Source organism: Semicossyphus pulcher, unplaced genomic scaffold (assembly GCF_022749685.1).
Source record: "Semicossyphus pulcher isolate SPU_LCO1_2020_fin unplaced genomic scaffold, fSemPul1.0.p SCAF_2, whole genome shotgun sequence".
NCBI classification, from domain to species: domain Eukaryota; kingdom Metazoa; phylum Chordata; class Actinopteri; order Labriformes; family Labridae; genus Semicossyphus; species Semicossyphus pulcher.
Window position 1 is genome coordinate 10,077,676 of NW_027211693.1, and position 27,072 is coordinate 10,104,747.

At 39.2% G+C, this 27,072-nt stretch overlaps 3 protein-coding genes across 5 annotated transcripts in view; 2 read left to right on the top strand and 1 right to left on the bottom strand.

Annotated features, from left to right (window-relative positions):
- LOC138597746 (teneurin-3) overlaps positions 1–5,077 on the top strand; it is a 98,781-nt gene extending 93,704 nt beyond the window's left edge. The window contains exons 25-27 of the mRNA XM_069669227.1: positions 208–1,819; positions 2,213–2,343; positions 2,940–5,077. Of these exons, the coding sequence (XP_069525328.1) occupies positions 208–1,819; positions 2,213–2,343; positions 2,940–3,692 (2,496 nt within the window). The 3' untranslated portion in view covers positions 3,693–5,077. The remainder of the gene's footprint in view (positions 1–207; positions 1,820–2,212; positions 2,344–2,939) is intronic.
- A 6,398-nt stretch (positions 5,078–11,475) lies between these two features.
- On the top strand, positions 11,476–15,973 carry tdo2a (tryptophan 2,3-dioxygenase a). Its single transcript, XM_069670558.1, has 12 exons — positions 11,476–11,510; positions 11,681–11,783; positions 11,903–11,993; positions 12,365–12,435; positions 13,137–13,264; positions 13,378–13,564; positions 13,740–13,847; positions 13,954–14,065; positions 14,267–14,324; positions 14,833–14,912; positions 15,255–15,345; positions 15,673–15,973. Exons 1-12 carry the CDS (start codon positions 11,476–11,478, stop codon positions 15,869–15,871), a joined length of 1,263 nt encoding a protein of 420 aa, XP_069526659.1. The 3' UTR covers positions 15,872–15,973.
- ctso (cathepsin O) lies at positions 15,540–26,468 on the bottom strand. Of its 3 annotated transcripts, none has more exons than XR_011308654.1 (10): positions 26,207–26,468; positions 24,389–24,494; positions 24,045–24,169; positions 20,910–21,077; positions 20,401–20,522; positions 18,947–19,110; positions 17,312–17,404; positions 17,109–17,185; positions 16,482–16,613; positions 15,540–15,859 (listed from the first exon to the last, which is right to left on the bottom strand). XR_011308654.1 is itself a non-coding variant. In XM_069670559.1 (8 exons), the coding sequence occupies exons 1-8, from the start codon at positions 26,408–26,410 to the stop codon at positions 17,151–17,153; spliced, it is 1,017 nt and encodes a 338-aa protein (XP_069526660.1). In that variant the 5' UTR covers positions 26,411–26,468; the 3' UTR covers positions 16,622–17,150. The 3 variants fall into 3 exon arrangements, 1 of the variants encoding a protein (XP_069526660.1); XR_011308655.1 differs by having other exon boundaries at positions 16,276–16,613; XM_069670559.1 differs by lacking the exons at positions 15,540–15,859; positions 16,482–16,613 and having other exon boundaries at positions 16,622–17,185.
- Positions 26,469–27,072: the final 604 nt, after the last annotated feature.

Here is a 27,072-nt window from a genome sequence, read left to right on the forward strand (position 1 = left end):
CAGTAGTGATAGTTAACGCTACCTTTTGCATTTTTCATGCACCCTGTTTCTCCTTTTCTCCAAAAGGAAATTTCAGCTTACTCTGCCTGCACTCAGCCGCCTGGCATTACACATTTATTATGTATATATATATATATATATATATTTATATATATATATGTTATACAACTCAAGAAAACACTTGCTCTTTTGCTCTTCTCCCTCCAGTCCATGGTTCTCCTGCTCCACAGTCAACGGCAGTACATATTTGACTTCGACTCTTTGGACCGGCTATCTGCTGTCACGATGCCAAGCGTGGCCCGCTACACCATGCAGACCATCCGTTCAGTGGGATACTACAGGAACCTTTATCACCCCCCAGAGAGTAATGCCTCCGTGGCTGTAGACTACAGTGAAGATGGCCTCCTCTTGAGAGTTGCTCACCTAGGCACAGGCCGAAGGGTCCTGTACAGGTACCGCCGGCAGAACAAACTGTCAGAGATCCTGTATGACAGCACAAGGGTCAGCTTCACCTACGATGAGACGGCAGGTGTTCTGAAGACCGTCAACCTGCAGAATGAAGGTTTCATCTGTTCCATCCGTTACCGACAAGTGGGTCCGCTGGTGGACAGGCAGATTTTCCGCTTCAGTGAGGATGGCATGGTCAATGCACGCTTTGATTACACCTATGACAGCAGCCTGCGTGTCACAAGTGTGCAAGGGGTCATCAACGAAACGCCACTTCCTATCGACCTCTACCAGTTTGATGACATCTCGGGAAAGATTGAACAGTTTGGGAAGTTTGGGGTGATCTACTACGATATAAATCAAATCATATCCACTGCAGTCATGACCTACACCAAGCACTTTGATGCACATGGACGCATCAAGGAGATCCAGTATGAGATATTCCGTTCACTTATGTACTGGATAACTTTCCAGTATGACGACGTTGGCAGAGTAACCAAGCGAGAGATCAAGATCGGCCCTTTTGCAAACACCACCAAGTACAGCTATGAGTACGACGTGGATGGCCAGCTCCAGACTGTGTACCTAAACGAGAAAGTGATGTGGCGCTATACGTACGACCTCAATGGAAATCTGCACCTGTTGAATGCGGGAAACAGTGCCAGACTTCTTCCCCTGCGCTACGACTTGAGAGATCGCATCACTCGCCTTGGAGATATCCAATACAGAATGGATGAAGATGGCTTCCTCCGTCAGAGGGGAGCAGAGATCTTTGAGTACAACTCCAAAGGTCTCTTGGTACGGGTCTACAGCAAGAGCAATGGCTGGACGATACAGTATCGCTATGATGGACTTGGACGCCGAGTGTCCACCAAGACAAGCTTGGGCCAACACTTGCAATACTTCTACGCCGACCTGAGCTACCCAGCCCGGATAACACATGTATACAACCACTCCAGTTCAGAGATCACCTCCCTCTACTATGACCTCCAAGGCCACCTGTTTGCCATGGAGATCAGCAGCGGGGAGGAGTTCTACATCGCCTGTGACAACACCGGCACACCTCAGGCTGTCTTCACCAGCAACGGCCTCCTGGTCAAACAGCTCCAGTACACAGCATATGGCGAGGTCTACTTCGACTCAAACCCAGACTTCCAGCTTGTGCTCGGGTTTCACGGTGGACTTTATGACCCCCTGACGAAGCTGCTGCACTTCGGGGAGCAGGATTATGATATAATGTCTGGGAGGTGGACTGTTCCAGATGTCTCTACGTGGAAGAAACTTGGCAAAGAGCCAGCTCCTTTTAATTTATACATGTTCAGAAATAACAACCCCATCAGCAAGGTCCATGAAGTGAGAGAATACGTTGCAGGTAAGACAGTTGGAGCCGCTGAGTAGCATCTAATGCTGTTTTACATTATGGATTTTTCTGTTGCTGAATATCTGCATGAATCATAAAACTGTCAGAAAATTGGTGGAAAAGGCCATTACAATTCAGTTTGCTGTCATTTGAGAAAAAAGGAGCCGATCATCACGAAGGAGAGACTGGAGATGTATCAGTTCGCAAAAATAGTTCAATACGATTCCGTTAAGATATTCATTGATATTATACTAAAATCTAGGGTTCTCATTAGCTGTCATCAATGCTTTTATAATCATATATCATGTTTATTTTGTAAAATAATTTGAAGAAGTATGCAGCAAAAACATTTTAGCCAAATTCTCTGTGTAAAATTTCTGTCTTTGATTTATTTTTCCGCCGCAGATGTGAACAGCTGGCTTGTAACCTTTGGCTTTCATCTTCACAACACCATTCCTGGGTATCCGGTCCCAAAGTTTGATTTAAGCATGCCATCTTATGAACTGATGAAGAGTCAGCGCTGGGATGATCTGCCGGTGGGTAAAATTAAAATCTCTCATGAATATTGAACACAAAATAAACAGAATGGCAAAAAAAAAGCAACTCTTATAATCGTCCAGCCAACAAAATGCTTTTCAAAGTGTCGGGGATCAGACAGACAACAAAAAATTACTTTTGTTTTCATTGTTTTCCTCTTACATCAGGACATTATAGCTGCCATGGCTTAATTGGATTGCTATGTATTTCATAGAATATCAATTTTAATTGGGCCATATTTGCATAATGATACGCATAATAAGCAAAAGTGTACTTTCTTGTTGTTTAAGTTGCAAGTTGAACACATTTAAACAGTCTAACTTTAAATGCAGTGTTTTGGTGTTGCTACCATTAAAACAATCTTTTGAAGCTATTTATGATTCTTTGGACTAAGGCCTTTACACAAAAAGTGTTGCCTTAAAATTGTCATGGGGGATTTATCTACTTTTGGCCTGAGAACACAGCTTGAAAACACCATTATATTAGACAGGGATGAAAAACTCTCTGAAGCAGAGCAGTCGCTGGTTCTAAATGGCCTGGAAAGTCGGGTTCTGCCATGTTCAGGCGTTAACGTTTCACTGCACTTTTCCTACAGTCTATCTCTGGGGTCCAGCAGGAAGTAACCAGACAAGCGCATTCCCTCTTGTCATTCGAGCGGTTGCCAGAGGTCCATCTCACTCGAGGTCGCAGAGGTGAAAAGTCTTGGCTGTGGTTCTCAGCGGCGATGTCTCCCATCGGAAGAGCTGTTATGTTCGCTATCTACAAAGGCAGCGTTCACACTCACACACTCAACGTGGCCAGTGAGGACTGTATCAAGGTTGCAACCATCCTCAACAATGCTTTCTATTTGGAAGACCTCCATTTCACGATAGAAGGGCGCGACACACATTACTTCGTCAAGCCAGGCCTGCCAGATGCTGACCTTGCTGCGTTGCACCTCACTAGTGGACACAAGACTCTGGAGAATGGTGTCAATGTGACTGTTTCCCAGTCCACCACAGTTATGGACAGTCGAACTCGTCGTTTTGCCGATGTGGAGATTCGCGCTGGAAATCTAGCTCTCCATATCCGTTATGGATCCACGGTGGACGAGGAGAAAGCGCGGGTTGTTGAGCTCGCTCGTCAGCGCGCTCTTGCCGGTGCATGGGCGAGAGAACAGCAGCGAGTGCGAGACGGCGAGGAGGGGGTCAGACCGTGGACAGAGGGGGAGAAGAGGCAGCTTCTAAGTAGTGGAAAAGTTTTGGGGTATGATGGGTACTATGTGCTCTCCATTGAGCAGTACCCAGAGTTAGCAGACAGTGCTAATAACATCCACTTTCTCCGGCAAAGTGAAATTGGGAAAAGGTAACAATACGAGGTGCATTTTCTGCCAAAGAGACTTATTTTTGGTAGAGACATACTAGTGGACTGAATGAGAAGCAACTGTAATCAAAAGTTGCTGTTATGTACCCTGAGTGTCCATGTGTTTTTGTACAAAAAAAGAAAAGAAAAAAAATACAAGGGGTCAAAAGCAATGCTGTGCATTGTGACCCAAGGACTACAGAGTAAATGTATAACTACACCAAGCCTTAACATGGCAATTACAGGTCTGTTCCTCTGTTGCACAAGCCTTTTGGACTCCGGACTCTAAAGCAGAGGAATACTGGTGTTTTGGGGGAAACAGTGAGCTAATTTAGGTGTTTTTGTTTTTTATCTTATTTTTTTTATATTTTGTTTTCATCAAGAAAAGTGTGGCTCAACAGATCAAGAGCAAAGGAAATGTTTACATTGCGTGTATCTGCACTTCTCTAGAAGTGCAGGGCTGGAGAGTTGACACTCTTTGAACAAGCGGTGTCCTTGAGCAAATGTTTGTTTTTAAAATCAGAGACTTCTGACATCAGCGATATCCTCACAAAACAGTCACTATGTATATCAGATTTAGCACTGTAAACATGGAAAACATCAAAATGTCTTATTCTCTTTGAGATGTTTTTAAACAGAAAAAAAGAAAAACAGTTTTCATGTTTAAATACCCAATATTCATTGTGGAAGAATGGGACAGTCAAGGTATGAAGAACTCTGTTGGGGGGCTAGGGGGCACAGATGTGTCTTGGATAGCACAGGGACACCATGTTTTGTAAATTATGCAAGAGTTTTATGTCTTTTTTTAAGAATCTGAGTAAATGTCTGTATTAGTCATATTAACAGTAATTTATGTTGTGTTTATACATGACAAATAAAGTCCAGCTGGTTTTTATTTTAATTTTTTAATTTTCTTAGATTTTTCAGACATGCATTTCCTTTTGTTTTAAGTTACGTTCCTCTTAATATGGCTTATGTGGGGCTTTTTCACAATGCTCTGTTTAAGTAATTAACAGAAACCTGTGCATGTAGTGACAAGTATTTACAAGTGGTGATGTATCTATAACATGCAGTCAACTATTATTTCCACTAAATTTAATGTTTATTGGGCATAATGCCTTTTGACCTGGCTTCCTGTCCAATGAATATTTCATCAACACAAATATTTCATGAACCCATCTCACATAAACAAGGTTACAGTGGATCCAAATATAGATCACGTCCATGTTCTCGGTAGGTATAATTTCTTTTGAATGTTCAATGCACTCATGGATTAAAATGATATTGGGGTTCTTTTTGGTGTGTTGTTTTTTTGAGAAGTGGAGAAGTTCTGCCTTTTTGTTGTCCTCTCACAAATCAATAAGAATAAAATGAGCGAGAAAATGTGATTCAGCGGAGGATTACTCAGACACTAATTTGGATATCATCAATGCTTAAAGTCTTTCCAAATAGTTATGTATGCATGGCCTCAGTTTTCCAAAAATTATCTAAACTGCAAATTACATGAATGATTAAAAACTACAACTTTTCACGCAGACAAATGTAGCATTAATTATAAGTTAGCTGCTGGAATCTGCTCTGAGCCGAAGTGTGTTTATTGTAGCTTAAGACATTTTAAATGTAACTAACCTGAAATGTAGACAGTTGCCCTCAGTCAGCATCATAACCAAAAAGGACTTCATGTATAACTTTATGTGCGAACACTTAAAAGCCACATTTAAATACGACACTTGTGTTGTGATGAGTTTTCCCACACTCATTTAAAGTGCTGTTTATCAAAGCACAGAGGAGTTCTGATGATGGAACACACGAGCGTGAAAACAACCCCCTTCATATGAAAGTGATTTCTTTTTCATGTTAAACTTCAAACAGCATCTCTAACCAAATGGGAGCAGAATATTCTTGCTCAAAGGTTGTTTTATGCTGTTGTTTTTTGACCCCCTCTCTGCTGCTCCAGCATCCCACTGATTCTTTATATGGTTCCAGAAATTTAAAAATGTTTTACAACATATAAAATTCAGCTACATCTCTTTGATTGTTTCTGAAAATCTGAAATACATTCCTTCAAAGTTTTCATCAGACTCCCTCAGGGTATACTACCCCCCTTCACCACCAACCTATAATGAAATGTCTTATTAAAGTTCCCCTGTGAGCCATTGTCTATTGTTCATTCACAGTGAAATTACAGTGAACTTAAAGGAACCCCATTTGTTCTGATATATCTTTACAAAGAGTTTCAAACCCCACCAAAACCCTGCTGAAAAACTTGGCTACACCAAATATCAAGGGTTCAAATCTTTGATTCTCTCAAAAGTCCTCTGATGCTCCCTAGTGGTACAGAGTGCATAGTTCACAAAGACAACCAGCTGACTGTTTGTTTGTTTGTAGCAGTATACTTATTAAAACAGCAGCCAACACTGCACTTTCAAAGAGGTTAGAATATAATTTAACTTCAAATAATTCAGCTGATTTCTTGTGATCAGTCTGGCAGAAGTTGGGAAACGACCTTAGACAAAAAGAAATCACTTGTGGATGCTCCAGGTTAATTCAAAGAGACATCAAATGGAATAGATAAAGCAGTAATATTGAAATGATCTGCAGATCTGCTGCAGTATCACACTGTGACCACAGTCGGCAATGCCAAAGCAACAGTGCTGCGTATCACTACGCAGTGTAACTAGACCTACTTCAAAGGCTCATATAAAAGAGATGGCACGACTTTGCAAGAACATCAAAGACCCAAAAGCACCACGCAATAACCACATCAGAGAAATGGAAAAAATGAGGCATGTTTCATAATTCAATTGAGCTTCATTTTATGCACGTAACGCAACGGTAGCCATGTTGAATCGGACTTCCAAACATGAAATGGTTTTGCAATCCGTCTTGGGGGCACAATCAAACATTACAACACCAAAAAGGAACTTAAGCATCATATAGAACCGACCAAGGCTGCAGTTTGACGTCATACGTCTGGGATTTATGAAGGGGTTGATTTTGACTTTGAGCGCTCTTCTGACAAAGTGTCCTTTCCTCTGGTGGACGTAGGGCTTTGCTTGGTCTTATGTTCTACATTCCTTGAAAGCTACTCGGCTCAAACTCAATTAAGATCACACGACGACAGCTGAGAGGAATGAAAGCTACAGTAATTTAAAGTGAATGTACAGAAGTGATAGAACATCAGTGATGTGATATTAAAATTGTGCAATCGAGTGCATCAACCGAGCTGATTAGATAATTATGAACATATGGAACAGTCAACAGATTGAGCTCTCTAATGAGCTTCTAGTAAATAAAATAAGAAGAGAGTAGCTGTTTGCTTCTTCAAGGGCATCGCGCATTTTAATCTTAAATTCACATTCCCCTCCACTGATACATTTCAGCAAATAGTGAGTGTTGTTTCGTGAAACTCATTTCAATGTTGAACTGTTGATGTCCCTGAACGACTTCTACCAGAGCTGCTTTTTTTTTCTTTTTCTGACAACCAGTCTTATTAGATTTTCACATGCACACAAGGTGATAGCATTCATTATTGCTTTTACTCACCTTCTGCTGACAACTTGTAGACTTTCCCTTCAACACAATATCAACAGGACCTGCAAAGGTAAATACAATTTGAGGTGTGACAGAAAAGCCGAATTCCATCCCAGAAGTATTTCAGTGCAGGATTTTAAAATATATATACAGCATGGATTTAACGGTGGGAGACTTAAGACAAGGATGATACAGGAGGAGGGAAACACAATTTCTCTGAGACTCAAATGTCACCAGATAATATAATGAATTGAATCCTAAAAGAAAATGCATTTACAGAAGCATTGAGAAAACCTGTTATTTACAGTCTCTATTACATTCACTGTGAAAAAAAAACATGCAAAGGCCAGACATGAAAGTACTGTAAACAATCATGCACCTGCATTCATGACTTTATTTAGTTAAATGCTTTATAGTCAGCAAAGCAGTTCACAGTGTGTTTACTACATGGCCTTTTCATGCAGGTCCAAAAATGCGGAAACACACACATGAACATCTTTCTCAAACACAATGGTGTTTGAACTCCGGACATCAAAAAGGTCCAACAGGCTTTGTTTTCTTGAGATCACAGAAAGACTACTTTGTGATCTCGATGAAGCAGGCTTTGTTCTGAGCTTTGACATGAGCTCTGTTTTCCTCTGGACACAAAATATAAAAACCTTGTGCTCTTGGAATAAGTTTCATCAGATAATCAGATAAACAAAAGCATTCTGATATGGTAATCATCTATAAGCAGCAGGTACACTGCAGTTTCTACTGTATGTATGTGGTCACTCACTTTGACGTGGAACATATTAAAGCTCCAGGCTTCTGCAAACGGCCAAATATCCCAACAACAATCAATATATACACCAATCAGCCATAACATTATGACCACTAACGTTGAACATTGAAGTGAATAACATTGATTATCTGGTTACAATGGCACCTGTCAGTTAGTGGGAAATGTTTGGCAACAAGAGAACATTTTGTCCTCAGGATGTGAGTGACTTTGACAAGGGCCAAATTGTGAAGGCTAGACAACTGTGTCAGAGCATCTCCAGAACTGCAGCTGTTGTGGGGTGTTCCCGGTCTGCAGTGGTCAGTGCCTTCCCAAAGTAGTCAAAGGAAGCAGAAGAGCAACTACAGCTCAAATCGCAGAAAAAGTTAATGCTGGTTCTGATAGAATGGTGTCGCAGTTTGCTGCGTATGGGGCAGCGTAGCTGCAGTCCATGGAGGCCCCACCTGACAACTTACATGACTTATAGGATCTGCTGCAAACGTCTTGGTGCCAGATACCTCAGCTCACCTTCAGAGGTCGAGTGGAGTCCATGCCTTGATCGGTCAGGGCTGTTTTTGTGGTAGAATGGGGTCCTTCACAATATTAGGCAGGTGATCATAACGTTATGGCTGATCGGTGTATATCTGTATATTTATTTGTTTATTCTCAGGGACAATGCACATTAACCAACATCACTGTAAAAATGCCAGTGTTAGCCAAAAGGCTAATGTCCCCCTAACTGCTGTCCCTGCGCCTGATGTAAAGTTGACCATTAAAACAACACATAAAAAACAGAACAGGAAAAGGCAAAATGTGAACAGCTTAACAGGCTAAAAAGGTTTCTTTTTGGGACAAAACAAAAAACTTTATTGACATCCAACATGCCTACAAAATGTAGTCTTGGCATTCCAAGATTGTGCAATCACAATGGTGCTATAATTGCTGATAAAATGTATAAAACAGCTGTAAAAGTTGTCAAAAATTCTTTTATTATAACTGACATGTGTCGATTATATTTGATCAACAGAATTTTGCATCATTTTAACTATATAGTTCAGTTTACTGATAATTGCTAAAAGATGGGGTCACTTAGAAATTACTAGTATTATTCAAAAACCTAATCATTACAGTATGTAATTATCTCCTCCCTACTAATTATAGCTGATAGGGCTGTTATAATTCTAACGATTTGTTGATCCAAATATAATTATATTTAGTTACTTTTGCCAATTTTGTCTGCTACTCCTCAACACCAAATACAAATAAATAGATGGATTGTGTTGGCAATTAACTGCTTTTGAAACTCTAAAAATGATGGTCTGAGAGTACAAAAAGTCTATCATTAAAACTAATGTGGAAACCAGGGTCCGGCATTTGACAAACACACCTACAGCACGACTGCAGAGTTGAAGGACACGTGGCATGTAGCGGGGGAAACTTTCATTGGGAGTTTTTATGCAGCAGTAAGGCAACAACAGGCCATATCCGAACTTTCCTTTAATCAGTGACTCACTCAGACCTTGGAGATGTTGTGTAATGACACGTGCGCCCTATCAGCGAGATGGACAGGTCTGTTACAGCTTAGATGAATTACACTCAAGGTCCGCTATTGTCTAAAGCATCTAATCCACTGCACACCCACTCCTCCTCACTACCATCCCATTCATCTTGGCTAAATGGGAACAAGAACAAAGGAGTTTTGGGGCCGCTTTTGCTCCTCTTATTCAGTCTGCAGCCTTATATTGCTCAGCTTGTACCATGTCCCATTTCAGAAATAGCTGCTTGTTATCATCCCTCTGATCTTCTGAGGACAGTTGCACAGGCTGTTGGGACTGTGCTTGAGAAGTCTACAAAGAGTGTGGGTGAAAAACAAGGGTGCTAATGATCTTGGAGAGATTTAGAGAGAGGGCGGATTGTGGATTCTGGGTCTCAAACTGATGAAACTGGGTTAACTATGATGTGGTTCAGGTGGTAGGGAGGGACAATGATGGCTTTTTATCCGATCTTGCCAGTTGTGAATGAAAACAAACAAATATTTACCAAGAACTGCACACGTCAGCTAATTATCCAGGCCTGAGAGGAATGGCGTTTTCAACTCCCCAAAAGGCTTTGGATGGTCACGATATCCGGCTCCAAAGGGTGTGTATACATGTGACTTTTTAAACCTATAGGAACAAAAACAAACATATGTTCAGCTTTTTTTACGAGCACATGCACAGTCAAAGCACTTTCTGAATGACCTTGGAACGAAGCATCCCCAGTAATGGTCACGGAGGTAAATAAAATATTAACCACATTGCAAATATTTAGTGATGAGTTCAATGACCCAGACGGAAGGCTTTGTGATTAACACAGAGAAACTAACATGAATCAGTGTTTATGCTTTTTCCTGTGGGCAAAGATAGTCGACAGAGGAGTTTTTGTTAAATTGACTTGTGCTGAAGTTAAATATATTGACAAAACTGTTAGTTACCTAGAGTTAGTGCCTTAGAATGATTTACAGACGTGTGTCTGATATTAAAGCTGGTTATGAAACAGACTGAAATTAATACTGATGCCTCTATATGAGCTACAAAAGCAAACAAGACCATCAGTAACAAGACTGATTATATCTTTATAGTTACGGGGGTTGATGTCAGACGAGGCGCTGCCAAATCGGCCTCTGTCTGTAATTCCACGTCAAAGATTCACAGCCAGCGATACGTTTGAATGTTCTAAAAAGCAGGAGGAGATTTTTTGTTTTAAAAAACGACTTATAGATGTACAGGACAAGATCAGCAAAGATATAAGATGTATCACTTTGTCCGCAGGGGGCGCCAAAATCAACACAAACCGAAAGTTCCTCACCGAACACTCGTATAATCTCTCAGGTGGTTGTGGTAGAAAACAAGCCAAATTTATATTTCACGTGTCTTCCTCTTCTTACATTAAAATGTTTTGCTTCTTTACTTTCATGTAAAACAAAATTGCAATGTCAATATACTGTTTATAGATAAAGAACTGCACACCTCTCTTCACTCTTTCCACACTTATATAATCAAGCCCAATATTTGTAAGAGACATACGGATCCAAACAGAGGTGAGAGTAAACACTAAAGATACCCTGTGACCGAGACAGTGATGAACAAAGAGATCTTTCCTGCACGCACTATTTGTTCAAGTACAAAGGTCCCGAGCAAACGCAAATAAACATAATTTATAATCATGTTATTTTGAATATATTTGATACTCTCAATTGTGTTGTTTTTTTCATTCTGTTATTTGAAGAAAGGTCTTGTGACTGTTCTTTTTACAGGTCACACAAAGTCCAGAAGGTGGTCTTGGTTCAAGGTAAACAGCTCCATGGGGCAAATAGAGGCGGGCCGGATGGTGTCTGTATTGTGACTGTGATTGGCGGAGGTGAATCTTTAAAAATCTGGATTGTGTTGAAGGCAATTTTATTATATTTGAGGCCAGGACGAAGAATACATCTCTACTGCAGCTGATTTTGGAAGTCATGAGTGGATGTCCGTACTTTGAGAAGAGGCATTTGTACGTCCAAATAGTCATTGCTCCTTTATTAGTGCTCTTGAGGATTTTTTTTTCCAATTCTCATTTTATGTTTTAAATTAAATTAAATTAAATGCAGCCCTCTAAAAATTCATTACACATCCTGATAAAAGCACAGAGTAACAAAAGGGCTTTCTCTCCTCACTCTGCAGGTTATTCAAAAACAAGCCTCCCAAAACAGAAGACGAGGATGCCTCTCAGGCCGGGGTTAACAAGGCCAGCAAAGGAGGAATCATCTATGGAGATTACCTGCAGGTAGATAACACCACCTATTATATCTATTAGACTCTTTATCTGCTGTTTTTAAAGATAGTAAGTGATACCATTTTTATCAAGATGTGTTTTCATGTGCTTAATTTCTTTTCAATTCTCAGCTTGACAAAATAGTCACAGCCCAGGTGTTGCAAAGTGAAGTAAAGGGTAATAAGATCCACGATGAGCACCTCTTCATCGTCACCCATCAAGGTAAAAATGATGTTTTCTTTTTATCTTCTATTTACTCTTAGACTTTTTTCATTTGGGTTATTTAACTTGTTTGCAAAAGAGTCTCACCTGTGTTTGAAATTTAAAAAGTAAAAGCGTTAAATCTTGAAAGTTTTAGGAACTTTTTTGTTGAGATGAGAAAATGAGCTCCGCAGGAAACCCAAAATTTACATAAGAAAATTGAGTTCAACCAAGAAGCAGATTTTTTTTGTCTTTGAAATGTTCATGGCTGATTACAAGAGAGTAATTTGCTAACATTGGCATTTTTTCAGTGTAATTAGCTGTAATTTGATGGCTCATTATATATGTATGTAAGTGTTTCTGACGCTTAAACTGTTTGTGTTTTATTTCAGCCTATGAGCTGTGGTTCAAACAGATTTTGTTTGAACTTGACTCAGTGCGGGAGATCTTCATCAGTGGACACGTAAGTCATATTTCTGGGGTGAAAGAACTTTACAAAGGTTACGTAATTGTGTTTTTGCTTCCTGGATGCAGAAAAAATCAGCATGAAGCAATAACAGAAAAATATTTTGTAATCTTTAAATGCCCTGAGATTTGATTCTGAAGTAGAAAATATTTTTCTACCCTTAAATTCAGAACATTTAGATGTGCACTAGCATAGTTTTAGATTGTTGAACGATGTGAATTAAGTTATTTATATTATTTTATTGTGGCAAAGTCCTACACCCTTTTCAAACAGACTTTAGTTATAGATGTCTTCTCAATCAAATGTATTGGCTTTGGTATTTTTAATCATGTTCGAAATCAATAAATAAAAAGAGCACAAAATCATAAATAGACTATGAAAGTCAGATATTACTACTGTTCTGTTTAAAAGGAAGTTGTATTCAAAGGGAATTATAGGTCTTATTCAGCCAGCCGAGGAAAATGAAGACATTTTAAACATCACCCTGCCTGATGTTATAATTAGAACAACATTTGTAATTTAAGACCTATTTTCCCCTGTAAGAGGCATGCATTAGGTTGATGAAATAATGATGCAAAAAAATCCGAACCGCTAATTATTTCACTTATTAGTGTGTCTTTTTTCCTGTGCCAGAATATGTAATCACAAGCTTTACTACGCTTAGTAATTCTTTCTTAAATGTTTTGATTTTCCTCCAGGTCCGAGACGAACGCAACATGCTCAAAGTGAACACTCGCATCCACAGGATTGTGATGATCTTCAGGCTGCTGGTCGACCAGTTTGCTGTTTTGGAAACAATGACGGCCTTGGACTTTTTTGACTTCAGGTAAAAAAAACTTTCCATCTATTTTCCCACTTAGAATTTTAAAAAGATGCTCTCTGTGAGTCTGCACTCTGTTTCTGGGTTGTGTGTATGCTCACTTGTGTGTTTATGTGTAGGGAATACCTGTCTCCAGCCTCTGGATTTCAAAGCCTGCAGTTTCGCCTGTTGGAGAACAAAATCGGGGTCCCGGACAACCAGAGGGTTCCCTACAACAGACGCCATTACAGGGACAATTTCAAGGGTCATGACAGTGAGATGCTGCTCGCCACCGAACAGGAGCCACCTCTCTTAAAACTAGTCGAGGTACTTCTTACAACCACCTGCACACGGACATCAATTTTTAAACTTAGTGAAGACTTCAAGAAAGAAGGCATCACTCTATTCTACAATATATCTTTATTTTTATCTTGCTGCGGATAAGCCAGTCTGCTACTGAACAGGGTATAAATGTGATGAAACCGTGTGCTGTTCTTCTCAGGAGTGGCTGGAGAGAACTCCTGGCTTGGAGGCGGATGGATTCAATTTCTGGGAAAGGCTGGAAATCAATATATTTGATGGGTTGAATCAGGAGGAGGAGAAAATCGAGGTAAGAGATGACTTCAGCTCTCAGAACAAACTTTCTCTGCTCCCCCCGGATTGCTCAGATGATTGACAGAGACTGAATTTTTATTTATTTTTATTTTTTCTAATAGAAAACGGCGGATCCTGAGGAGAAGGAGGAACTGATGGAGGAGCTGATCAAACAGAGGGAGCTGTTCACCTCTCTGTTTGATGAAAAGCGCCACGACCATCTCCTCAGCAAAGGTGAGTCTACAAATTAAACTGAATAATAATCAAATGTCAGAACGCAGTATTTGTCAAAGCTTCACATATCTGCTTGTGGTCTAGATTTGACTCGATATTTAATGTATTACTTTGTGAACTTTAACAATGAGGCTGTAGCTCACAAGAACCTGAAAATTACATCTCCTTTAAAACTAATATCTTTTTTATTTTGCTGAAAAGGTGAGAGGCGGCTCTCTTACAAGGCTCTCCAAGGGGCTCTGATGATCTACTTCTACAGGTACGTGGTTTTAACTGTGTTTCTTCTCCTTTAATTATCTAGTAAAGCTCTGCTGACTCATTTAGTAGCTCTTTACACCTGAGAGAGTCTTACACTGTTGGCCGCAGCTTCAATGGGGCAGTTTAGGTGTTTAAAAGCACCTGGTTGCTACTTCCTGAGAGAGCCTTACTCGTTTACTCTCTTATAAAATGTCCATGTGTTAAGCCCATTTTTTAACTATACAGGTCATGCTGTGATAGCCTAAGCAGTTGTAAAACATCACAAGTTGAGACTGCAACGTAGAGTCTCGTTAAGTGTCAACAGAGTCATGTGACAGTCGCTGGATGGTGATAATTGACACAAAACTGCTGGGTAAAAGATGCTAACATCTTTGTGGGTACTCAGCAGGTGATAGTCGCTTGTGCTTTACAACTGCTTTGAATAAAACCAAGACGCATTTTTTTTTACATCACCTGATCATCTGTGTAAACATCTTCAATACTAAAGTTATTATTTTTTTATCTTTAAGGGAAGAGCCGAGGTTCCAGGTCCCTTTCCAGCTGCTCACATCCCTCATGGATATCGACACCCTCATGACAAAATGGAGATGTAAGTGCTGTTAGGTGCTACATATGCCCACCAGTAAATAAGATCAGAAAAATGTAGCAACTTTCTACCAGAAACCAATACTTTCATATGTCGCCCAAGGGCAGAGCTGGGCTAACGGGAGTTTACAGAACTAAATTTAGTTTAGGAGCTCAGAGGCAGAAAAATCTTCTATGATCCTCTGCTGCTGCTGCTGCTGCTGCTGACCAATCTAACAATCTATCCCATGAAATACATCTTTACTCTCCTGTCTATCTAATATTTAAAGAATTTACAGCTCAAATTGAACATGCAGAGCCAACGCATTGTCATATAACAAAGGATGTTTCTGTTTTCCTGCTCCAGACAATCACGTATGCATGGTGCATCGTATGATTGGCAGCAAGGCCGGCACAGGGGGCTCATCTGGCTACCACTACCTGAGATCGACTGTCAGGTATTGGACACTCTAAACTTTAACCTACTGATTAAACACTTTACACTGCAAGTATCTTAAACACTTCAGAGTTAATTTAGATAAGGACGGCACACTGATACTCAGCGCTTATCTAAATTAACCTGTCATATGGTCACTCCTTCCCGACATGCACAAACTACACTTTAAGTTCATCTTTAACTCAATGACACTGTTCTTTATTTAGTTTCTATTACATTTAGCAGTTTAAGTTAGCCTTTCGTCCTTCAGAGAGAACAATTTGAAACAGATGCTCAATTATAGTGAACATGATTTGAATATTAAATCAATGATTTTTTTCTCCTTCAGTGACCGCTACAAAGTGTTTGTGGATCTTTTCAACCTGGCAACGTTCCTGGTGCCTCGTCACTGGGTGCCCAAGCTGAACCCCAACGTTCATAAGTTCCTCTACATGGCCGAATGCTGCGACAGCTCCTACTGCAGCAGTGAGGACTCAGACGAAGAGGCGTCTCAGCAGTCTGTCCTGGCTTCTCTTCTGCACAGTTGAAAAGTTGTTGTGAGAGACATGTAGGGGAAAAGCATGCAAAGAAACACGCATTTTGTTGAGAAGACACACAATGTTTGGACCTTAAATTCCAGATATACATGACACCAGATACCTGATAGAACCTATGCAACGAAAAGGTGTTTTCTCAATGAATGAGGGTAGTCTGGCATGACATTTTTGCACAAAAGATAATACTACAAAAGCACATTAGGTGAAATAAAACAAGTGAAACATAGGGGAGGGATAGTTAAACATGGGTTTTTTATAACACTTACTTTTCTGGGAAGTATCGGGATTGCGATATGTAAATACGGAAAATATACGAAAGCTTTAAGGTGAAAATACTCAACATTTAAAGCACAGCAAACTCCCTGCAATTGGCTGAAAAAAGATCAAAACATTACCTTTGTTCATTAGTACCATCAGGCCGCAGCACAGAGGTTCACTCACCGCAAACTCGTCACTAACCCCGAATAAATCAAACAGCCAAATTAGGCTATTTTATTCTAATCTCTAATTCTGACCGGTCACAAAGTATAGCAGATGGCTCCTTGATAAGATGTGCTTTGATGTTTTCTCTATAAAATTATGCAGATTCACTGTGACTGACCTGAAAGCGAATGGATGGCTGAGAGCAGTGATCAAACTGGTGGCGATGATGGGTTTTTACAAACGTGTTATCTTTCATGTCGGCACGGGGAGGGCGTCAGAGGGGGAGCCGTTTCAGACTGCTGGGATGGGGCTTAGGTGCGAGGAAGAGAACATAAAAGAGCAATAAACCTCTGTGTAAACAATCAATCTCAACACCTAGAATGGACCAATTTGCACAGCGTAAATGTGAAGCTATAAAATATGAAGCATAAGATTTGTACATAATGTTAATAATGTGTAATAATGCATTTTGTATAGTGTGCTGTATGTTAAAATCATTGTGTTGTGTATTTATGCAGTGATTGATGGGATCTCTGTATATATAAATGTATAAGCCATATCACCTTCAATATGTATCTACCTTATATATTTAATAAGATACATTTTTTTGTACAGTGCATCTATTGTTATTATTGCAGTGTTGTTTGTGTAGATCACTTATGAAAGATCCAACATTTATCAGCATGTAAAGTGATTTATTTTGTTTTACTGATGTAACATGGTGACATTTCAATAAAACACTGTTTAAAGTGACACCTGAAGGCAAACAGATGATTGAAATTTCAGCACACACGCAGTCACTTACACAAACATGCAATGGCAAAACAAAAATGTAGACAAAATCTCATCAAAGTACAACGGCTGCCACAGAATCCGCGATACCTGCGAGGAGAGAAGAAGAAGCATGTCGTATTAATCCCTGAGGGCAGAGTGGGCACAGTTACAGACACACACAGAGCTAAAAGTAGATATAAATAGAAAATCACAAGAGGCAAAGATCATACTTACCACAAACATTGCCACCGATTCTTATATAAACATAACCGTCGTTCCCCCATGAGGCGCCCCAGGAGTTCTGCACGATCCAGTACGGAATATCTCCTAAACACACAACATGCATTTCAACATTCAATTATTAACAAGGTAAAGGAGCACTGTGTATGTAAACTGCAGATCCAACAACTTTAGACTGTTATATAATCAGTCATGCCCTTGAGTAACACCCACAATACAAAAAGAATTCAATGTGAAAGAATAAATGTCAGGGAATTAAAAGATACTGAAGTGTGTGAAATAACATGTGATTACAGTCTGACGACGTGCGATTTAATAAACAGAAGTTCTCTACTTAGAAATCATGTAAAATGACATAACAAGTGCACACAAAAGACTCATGTTTACCGACCCCGCTGCTCTCTGATCAACATGTACCAAACAGGACAAACAGAAGAACTGTTTTCACAATACTGGGGATTTTAACTGCTGCTTTTTTGTTCTTGATTTTCTTAAAACTACGGAAATATTTCACCAGTAGCTTGAAAGAATAGGATCCTGCCAATTCCGTTCTACTCCTGTCAATTATATTCTTGAAATTACTGCTTGTATCCTTAAAGGGGCCGTATCTTTTGAATGTATATTCTCATATTGTGCATGGGTTTCACATTTTTTGGGTGTTTATTGTTCACAGAGAAAAAGTGAAAACTGCATAATTCTGTGTTCTTCCAGGATCACATTTTTAAAAAAGGTCGCCTCTGAAATGAGCCGTTCAGAACAGCTGCAGGTTTCTACGTAGAACCTTGCTTTCGCTGAAATCGACCAATCGTCATTCACCTCAGACTGCCTTCTTACACTAGCTTGTTGTCAAGATTTCAACTCACCATTCGGATACCTCCTTGCGATTCTGGCTCGTACGTATAAGGCCGAATAACCGATCTTAGAGCAGCCATGTTTTCTACAACTTTGGAGTGACAGTGCAGTGTGGCCGCTCCCCCATGTGGGATCGCACACATGGGGGAGGGGCTACGCGGTCAGTCCAAATACTGTCAGCCAATCGTGGTTAAGGTCTGACCTTTGATTGGCAAAATGACTTGTTGGTTTCAGGAGGAAGGAGAGGCCCCGAAAATAATTCAATTCAAATGTGTATACAATTTTTAAAACAAAACTAACTTTACCAACGTGATTCAAAAACACATTAGAATAATAGAAAATGGATTATCTAAAATAAAATATAAATATGTCACTTTAAAACTAGAGAAATATTTCACTAGTTTTACTCCTGACAATGATTTCCTTAAACAAGAGCGAGTGAGGCATGTCACTACAACATCGAGAAGATTACAAAATGAAGACATCTTTATTTTCATTTGAAGCGTGCAACAGATACTTCACTTAATAACCTCAATAATAAGCTTAACAGCTTGTTAACATTTTTTTTTTCTTCCTCTTTCCTTTTGTTTCAGCGCTTCATTAGGAGGGCTGAGACACTGCTCTGTTGCAGCAGCAGTTTGTGATTATGACTGATTAAGAATCTTGCCTAGTGCAGCTTTAAATTACTTTCAAAGACTCCTAAAAAGGTAAGAGTTAGCGACAGTAAAAACAAATCAGCTTTCTTTATTAGATTCGTAGTGTAGCGACAGCATGTACCAATAGTGTTATATCCAACAACCAGGACAGCGTGGTTAGACCATTGGCTGGAGCAGTGGTGCTGAATGATTCCACCCAGGTAATCCTGCCAGCTGACAGCATCCACGATAGCAGCCAAGGGACCCCGCTCCACCAGCTGACCCATCATAGCCTCCTCTTGACCACTGAGGAAGAAAAACAGAAAAATGCACTTCCGAGGCAACAACACTGGCTTTCTGATTACACTGCTTTTTAAAAGTCAGCGGGCTTTTAAGTGTATTAGAATACACACTGTATGAATTCAACGTTTCACTGGGCCTATTTTTGCATCATTCTCTCCGGATCAGCTGTCACTGTTCTCCTTCTCATCTCATTCCTACAGCATGTTTATCAATGTCTGACCAACTACTGCACTTTTGTCATCATTCATTCAATTGGTATTTCCCTCAACCACTCTGTTGTGCATATGCAGGCACCATCTGCAACCTCATCTTTCCCTTCCAGCAGATGATTCCCACTGGGGGTAGCTGTGATGCCCTCCTGTACCAGGCTCATGACATATGGGCCATGGGGTGTATGTCTGTGTAAGTCTGTGCCACAACTTCATTGAATGAAGCCATTTCACAACCCGATTTATGAAAGAGCGGAGAGGTTTTGTGTTGTCAGGACTTTATGATGCTGTTTTTTGTTTGCTGTGTGGCCATAAAGATCGGGATTATGAGTGCCTTAACCAGAAGGGTAAGTAATCCCCATGACCCCTGAGTCCCCACCTTGCAGACACGCTCAATTCCAACAGCTCTAACCAACCCTCTGACCTGTCTCACGACTGGGAAAGGTCAACAGGCAAATAGTAACACTGCATCAGTGGATTGTAGAGATAAATAGGTCTTTCAGTGGTGACATGACACTGACATTAACTAGATTGGTACATGATAATGATTAGTTTGTTTTACTTTTATGCTTTAAGTCCCCCTTAGAGAATACAATTCTATGCCACCTTATGTAAATAAAACACTAAAACCAGTTACGAGTTAAAGGCATGGAAAGAAAAATATATATATTACTTTTGCAAATACAACAATAACAGAAACTCTGTTAACTCTACTAAAAATTAGAACTCCTTCAACTCTGACTACAGAACCTGATGCTAGCTAAAATAACAGGCATTACACATGCAGGAGTGTGAGTCAGAATCATGTCCAATATTAAATAAAGATCTGATTCACTTTAACTCAAGATAACACAGAGACAGTCACTTGGCCCGGAGTAAAGAACCTCTGTGCTACTGAGCAATCCGTGTTGACACAGTAAACACTGAGCTCTGTCATTGCGCAGGACTACTCCCACTCCCCTCTCTGCTGTCCTTGGTACTTTGTAAAAAACACAATAAAACATTTCATGTGATTTCACCCAAATATAACGTTAATTTTTAGCTTTTATTGCTTGTACAAAACACGCAAAAATGTGTCTTTTACCTGAAGTCAAGAGCAGTAAAGTTCCTCACCGCGATACCGCCATGTGACTGAGCGAAAAAATGGCACATTCCTGTCTTGGCTTTGTAGGGGTACTCTGACTGAGGCACCAATTTCTCTCTGGTCTAGGAAGAAAACAGTTTATCTCAGTGAGTGTGATACCTGCATATAAAATATCCATTCATCTTGTGATAAAAAGATCCTTTCCCCGGCAGTTATCTAATTTATGATTGACTATAGACCGCAAGACGAAGCAATTTTGCGACTGCCACTACAGATCTCTCTAATTAAAATACATGACAAAAATACCTTATTTTGAAGGCTTAAATTGTATCTCCTCACAGGTCTGATCAGTCATAAAGGTCATAAACAGTCATGCATCTCTTGTGCGTATCAAGCATTGGGAGTTAGTGTTTTGTCTACCTTAGCAGTGAACATAAACCACTTCGGAAGCATAAGTCAAAGATGAAAATGTGTGAAATGACTGAAGTAAGGTAAATATATAAACCTACTTGCTTTAACCAGCTTAGAGCCCTGGCTGGGGAGCCTCCATTGCAGCCATTGTTTTGGGAGGAGCAGTCCACAACCTGCTGAATACTGAGTTGCTCCAGCGGCGAGCCACCGATGGCATGGACGGACTGCATGGCACCGACCACACTAAATGCCCAACAACTTCCACACTGCAAAGGTAAAAAATTACAGAGATCAGGAAAACAAAACAACACAGGAGAGGTCGAAGAATGCTAATCTTGCTACAGGATGTTCAGCCATTTTTGCTTTCCAGATCAATGCTGCGAATTTATCTTTAAAAGACAGTCAGTAATATCAGACTTAGACAAATTGAGTTAGAAGGTCAAGTGTGCTTTGAATTGTGGTTAAAGTATCTGAACGATTTAATCTATAATATAACAGTTTGTAGATTAATGATCAAAAGGTCCCTAAAAATTCTGGATAAGATGGCATTTGGAATCATATAGAAAAATCCCAGTGATTATAGATGTTGTACATGTGAGATGATCCATCCAGTGTGAGTGAAGTGTGACTAATTGTTTTCTGCTGCCATCTACTGACAGAAACACCTCAGGTATACTGTGTCTTGAAACGTCTTAATTTCGTATTAAATGTATTTAGCTTTAATACTTAAGAGCATTTTAGATAATTCGATACTTCCTATTTGATTTAGATTACACTGCTTTGATGAAACCAGTCAGAGAACTCACAGTATTTAATCATGTAAGAGAGTTCATCTTTTCCTGTGTAACGTTCACGCAGGCAATCTCATTTTCCCAACAGCATCAGGCCGTGCTCAGTTCACCTCCTCAGCATAAATCCCAGTAAATGTGATGAAAACCTGCACACTCCGTGTAAAAATCCAATATTTAGTTGCTCAATATGGTTCCTTGGCTTAAAATCAATACTGAAACCAAAATCAGTCATTATTGCGTGGACTGGAAATAAGTATGAGCTGAGTTTACAAAACATTAGGACCACCTGCTGTCTCCTTTAAAGATGAAATGCACTTAAATCATGAAGGGGAATTAAGATAAGGGAACAGTGGATCAATAAGAATTTATGAGATGTGAGTGGCTTGATGCGATGCCTTTGTGCATGGTACTGCATTTCTTTTTCTGTCTATTTTCTGTCTGTGCTGTGGAAACTCGGCCCTGGCAGGTCTACAAACAAAATACTAGAAAAGAAATCTGAGCAGAAGAGCAGAGAAGGAGGTGATTGTGGTCACGTACGGGCTCTCCTTTGAGTGTTAAGCCTTACCTGACATAAAGGGACTAAAATATATGTTACTGTGTTGGCTTTCACCTGTTCGGGCAATGTTTCTCCCTTAGGACAACAGTGCTACAGTGAAAATATCTACCCCGGCGGCAAATTGACGGGCTAAAGAGATAAAGGACAAAAGGAACAGAAAGTGAAGCTTCACTGAGGACAAGCAGCAGCTCCATCTCACTAACCCTCTCCCTGTCGTGTCCCCAGGTCCACTCTGCTCTCTTAGCAGGAGTCACACTTAATAGCTTACTCTATCATTTTCCACCTGCTTTTCCTTGACCATTATTAAAGTCCCTTTGCACTCCACAGATGTGGTTTGCTTATAGATGCTTAATTTAGACGTTTGACCTTCACTGTGCAGAGTGATGCTTCTATATGCTGGGTTTGACTCTAGAGGTTTTATAAATATCACAGGAAGGGGGGAAAGTTTGTTCACCCTAAATTTGTTTGAGACGTGAGAAGCAAATCAGGATTTTGCTTTGCAAACTACAGGTATGAAGTTGATAATAGTGTGCGATCTGGAAAAGTAAAGCCACCTCTGCACTGACTATGAGAGTGGACTTTTTAGTGAATTATGAGACATCGTGTGCCCAGTTAGATTTTTTTAATTACAATATTTGCATAGTCATAGATGCTGGATTTCTTTTTGAGGGAGAAGGAGTAGTAGACTTTTTTTTCCTATTTTCTAACAACTCAATTTAACTTTGTTGTGGAAAAGCCATATGAATTACAAATTTAAATTATAAGCAGAGTACATTTTTATTATCTTAACACTTGCCTAAGGGGATCTTAAAGGTGACATATTTTAGTTGTGCAATCAATTTTCTATTATTCTAATGTGTTTTTAAGTCACGTTGGTAAAGTTTGTTTCGTTTTAAAAATGTAATACATATTTTAATTTAATTATTTTTCTGAGTCTCTCCTTCCTCCTGAAACGAACAAGCCATTTTGCCATTCAAAGGTCAGACCTTGGCCACAATTGTCTGACAGTATTTGGAGTGACCACGTAGCCCCTCCCCCACGTGTGCGATCCCAAGTGGGGGAGCGGCCGCACTGCACTGTCACTCCAAAGTTGTAGAAAACATGGCTGCTCTACGATCGGTTATTCGGACTTATATGTACGAGCCAGAATCGCAAGGAGGTATCAGAATGGTGAGTTGAAATCCTGCCAACGACTTCACTACAAGCTCGTGCAAGAAGGCTCTGAATGCTACTCACACTCTTCTGTCAATCGCTTGGGACCGTGGTATGATTTCCTGTTACCATCTCTTAGGTGAGACTGTAAGCACTTTGAAGACGATCTTTTTGGGCTCGCCATCTTCGGACATTACTGTCTGTGACACCGTATTTCTCGGCAGCTTGACTGTTGCGTAATGACTCTGCTGCATTGATTGACCATTATCTTAAAATTGGCATTATAACTCCACCTCAGTTGTTGGTTAAGTTGGCCTGCTTTTCGGTCACTTTGTTCGTGGCAATCACCGTGTCTCTCCAGCTTTCATGCCCCAGGCTCTGTAGTTGTGAGTGAAGGCTGGCCTCAGTTATGAGGGGTACACTCACTTTACAGATAAGTAGCGCCGTCTACTGTTGTGAACATATACTGACATTTAAAAGTCTAGACCCACTTTATTTTTGGGGGAAAATAAACTGCCTAATGTGCCTATTATGGATGTCCTACAGAATAGGGTTGGCTATTAACTGCCTGTTTCATATTACATCATCTGATTGCTCAATTCCGTAATTACAAAATGATTTGATAAATATTTGACATTAATTTGTTTGAACGAGACTCCACTGTGTCTCTGTACCTCGAGTACATTCCTAATGTACTATACGGTGTATGTATCATCTATCTGTGTAAACCTTACTGCTTGTTGGTCCTGGACCGGTGCCACCACTGCCTTGTCCCTCCAGTCAAATTTGGCTGGGAGCCCTTCTGTTTTCAGTCCAGAGAAGGGAGGAGCTCTGTCAGCGCTGGCTCGCAGGTAGAGACCTGTGGAGAACAGATACAGTTCAAAGTCATTCCCGGACACAAGATGCACGTAAACACATGACTGTGCAGATTCAGCGCAGTCATCCAAAGTTTGGTAAGTTTTTAACAATAATATAAGTTAATTCATACAAACTTATTTAACTGTCCAGCAGTTCATTAAATAAAGATACAGATCAAGCTCATAACCCAATTCTGCAAATTTACATATCTTCAGCCTACCTCTGAATTCCTTCTGTGAGAGGTCAGAGAACTTGTTGGTGCCGTACTTGGCTGACTGTGGTGCTGAAGAGAATGAGTTCAGGTATTCATGCCGCTTTGCTGAATCCTGAAATAAAAAAATACAATTTATTAGCTGTGGTAAAGTTAGTGGGCAGCAAAATGTAGACTAGTCATTAAAGTGGGTGTTTAAAAATATACAGTATATAATATAAAAATAAACATAATATGTCACATAGAATAATACTGAAAAGAAGATGAAGAAAAAAAAAACAGGAGTATTTACATTTCATGCTAACTTAAACTTCCACTCCACTAACTTTTCAGAAGGAAATCTTGTACATTTTACTCCACTACATTTATCTATAACATTTTTGCTGATAAAAATTTTACATGCAAAACATACGATAAGTGTTGTCGATTAATTTACCAAAAAGTTGTACAATATAGTTAAAATTAGCTCAGTAACAACAACAAGCTGCTTAGAAGTTGATGTCTCAAAAATAAATGTACAATACTTAAAATCAGTTGCAGGTTTATTAGATATACTTTGATTAACTATCTGAAATGTAACAACAAACCTGCAAGAAATCAACCTTCATGATGATTAGAATATGTTTTTAATTATTTAACATTATTGTCCAATGCAGTTATATCAGGGGAAGGGTGAATAATAGCAACATCTCTCAGTATAACACAACATAATTCAACAGCACCAGATAAGATCAGCCTCCAAAAGACTCCATATAGTCTAGTTTAATAAAATCTCTCTTAAACAGTATCAAAAACACATTATGACCTTCATGGTAGACTGCCTTTGCACTATTTAATTAACCCTGCAACTGACTGTATACCTGTACAACACTCAGGAAAGAGGCAACTTTGAGTTTAAACTCAACACTTTAATAAAGCTAGTAAACAGTGTTTTTAACAGCAATATTTACTGATTTAACTAACATTAATAAGCTAGCCTTTTAGTCAAGCTACTGGTCAGATTTGGTTTGTATGAAGACAATTGTGTTAGCATATTTCTCATATTAAAAGTTACCAATTATTACTTCAAATGTATTTTCTATCTATTAGAACTTGCGTGCATCATGTTTTTTATTTTATTTTTTGTCAGTGTTGTTGTTGTTGGTTTGTCTTTTTTGTTGTTCTTTATTTTTTCTATAAATTATTTTAATTTAATCGATACAAAAAACTCTGCAATGTTCTTAAGAAACAGCTGTCTGGAATGATGAATTTGTAATAACAGCAATAAAGTAATAAAAAGATGTGCACTGAACTCACATTAAATTCAGCTTAAAAATATTGTTTTGGAGAGTCTTCTTGCAAGATCACATGGTTCATTCATAGTTTAAAAATTATTGAAAATAGTATTTTCAAATATGCAAGACTCACATGTCTCTACACAATCAACCTTTGTTCGAGTCAGATGAGTTCTGGCAAATTTTCCAAAATAAAAGCTGATAAAGTCAGAAAACAAAACAAAAAAAGTGTCATTTAAATGTAGGGCTTTACGTCTTACATTAAGGCATTAGCCATACTTCGAACGTTACCCCTTAGTAACTTCCATCGTCATTTACGGATATATTTTTTGCAAAATAATTGATATAAAGGCTTATTTGTAAACAGGTCTAATTTTCCCAGAAATCAGATGTCCTTTATTTACATGACCGCGTGCTATCTGCAGTGACCTATGGTAGGGACGTACGCAGCCGTTTGTTTTTAGATGTGTGTTTAGGAGTGTGCGGAAAGTGCTGAGTGTCAACAGAGTTTTTCTACACGTCCCCCTGTCTCCCTCTTGTTTTTATCTCCTACCTGATAATAGAGATGACGACGGTTGAATTCCTCGCTGTTGACTTCATACATGCGTTGAAAGTGCTCTCTGTACGAGTCGAAATCAACAGCAGAGCCGTTTAACTTTGACCAAGTTTCATTGAAGCTTACATTTTGACAACACAGAGGAGAGAAGAGTGAGGAAACGGTCGCTAAAACAACTAAATACCGATGGTCGCCCCTCATTTGACGAAGAAATTTCGGTGACAATATCAGTGATTAAATTGGGGAGTAAATACAAGTGATGTTGCGGAAAAGGTGAGGGGAAACATAGAGCGCATGCGCAGCGATCAAGAGGCCCTTCCTTCGAAACAGAAAGTAAAGTTCCCATAGTTACAAAACTGCTGCAAAATCTGTCTCTGCTGCAAAAATACAACTCACAACATAACAGGATTAAAAGTAAAAAATGAACTTGCAACCATTTTGGAATTTGACAAATAACTGGGGTTACTCTAAATTTAATAATATTACTAATAATTTAAAAAACGGTGTTACGTTTAAAGTAGTCCTGCATAAGCATACATGTTTGACTACAGACATATTTAATTCCAGTTTTCCCGAAAAATAATATTCTTTATAAATCTGAATTTTAGTATGTTAGTTTTTATTATTATTCTGGTGAAATTGATTATCTAGATGTAAATACTATCATGGGTTTTCTTTTATTACAATTCCTTCTTTTTTTTTTTTTTTTTTTTTTTTTTTTTCACTCAAACATTTTTACTCATTTACATACAGTAATAATCATCTGTTTTTTATTTTATCAAGCTCAAGTATGAAACTGAAATGATGATATGATTGTGAAAAAAATAATAATTATATAAAACAAATATTTTTTCATCAGTTGT

What these genes read in the sequence shown, in the direction of transcription:
- tdo2a (XM_069670558.1), top strand. Translation starts at nt 11,476, where the DNA reads ATGAGTGGATGTCCGTACTTTGAGAAGAGGCATTT. An exon ending in AGGAGGAGGAGAAAATCGAG is followed by an intron (nt 13,848 to 13,953) that starts GTAAGAGATGAC and finishes TTTTTCTAATAG; the next exon opens with AAAACGGCGGATCCTGAGGA. An exon ending in CGACCATCTCCTCAGCAAAG is followed by an intron (nt 14,066 to 14,266) that starts GTGAGTCTACAA and finishes TTTGCTGAAAAG; the next exon opens with GTGAGAGGCGGCTCTCTTAC.
- ctso (XM_069670559.1), bottom strand. Translation starts at nt 26,410, where the DNA reads ATGAGGGGCGACCATCGGTATTTAGTTGTTTTAGCGACCGTTTCCTCA. An exon ending in GTCGTCATCTCTATTATCAG is followed by an intron (nt 24,495 to 26,206) that starts GTAGGAGATAAA and finishes TTTTTATTTCAG; the next exon opens with GATTCAGCAAAGCGGCATGA. An exon ending in AATCGGTGGCAATGTTTGTG is followed by an intron (nt 17,186 to 17,311) that starts GTAAGTATGATC and finishes CTCTCCTCGCAG; the next exon opens with GTATCGCGGATTCTGTGGCA.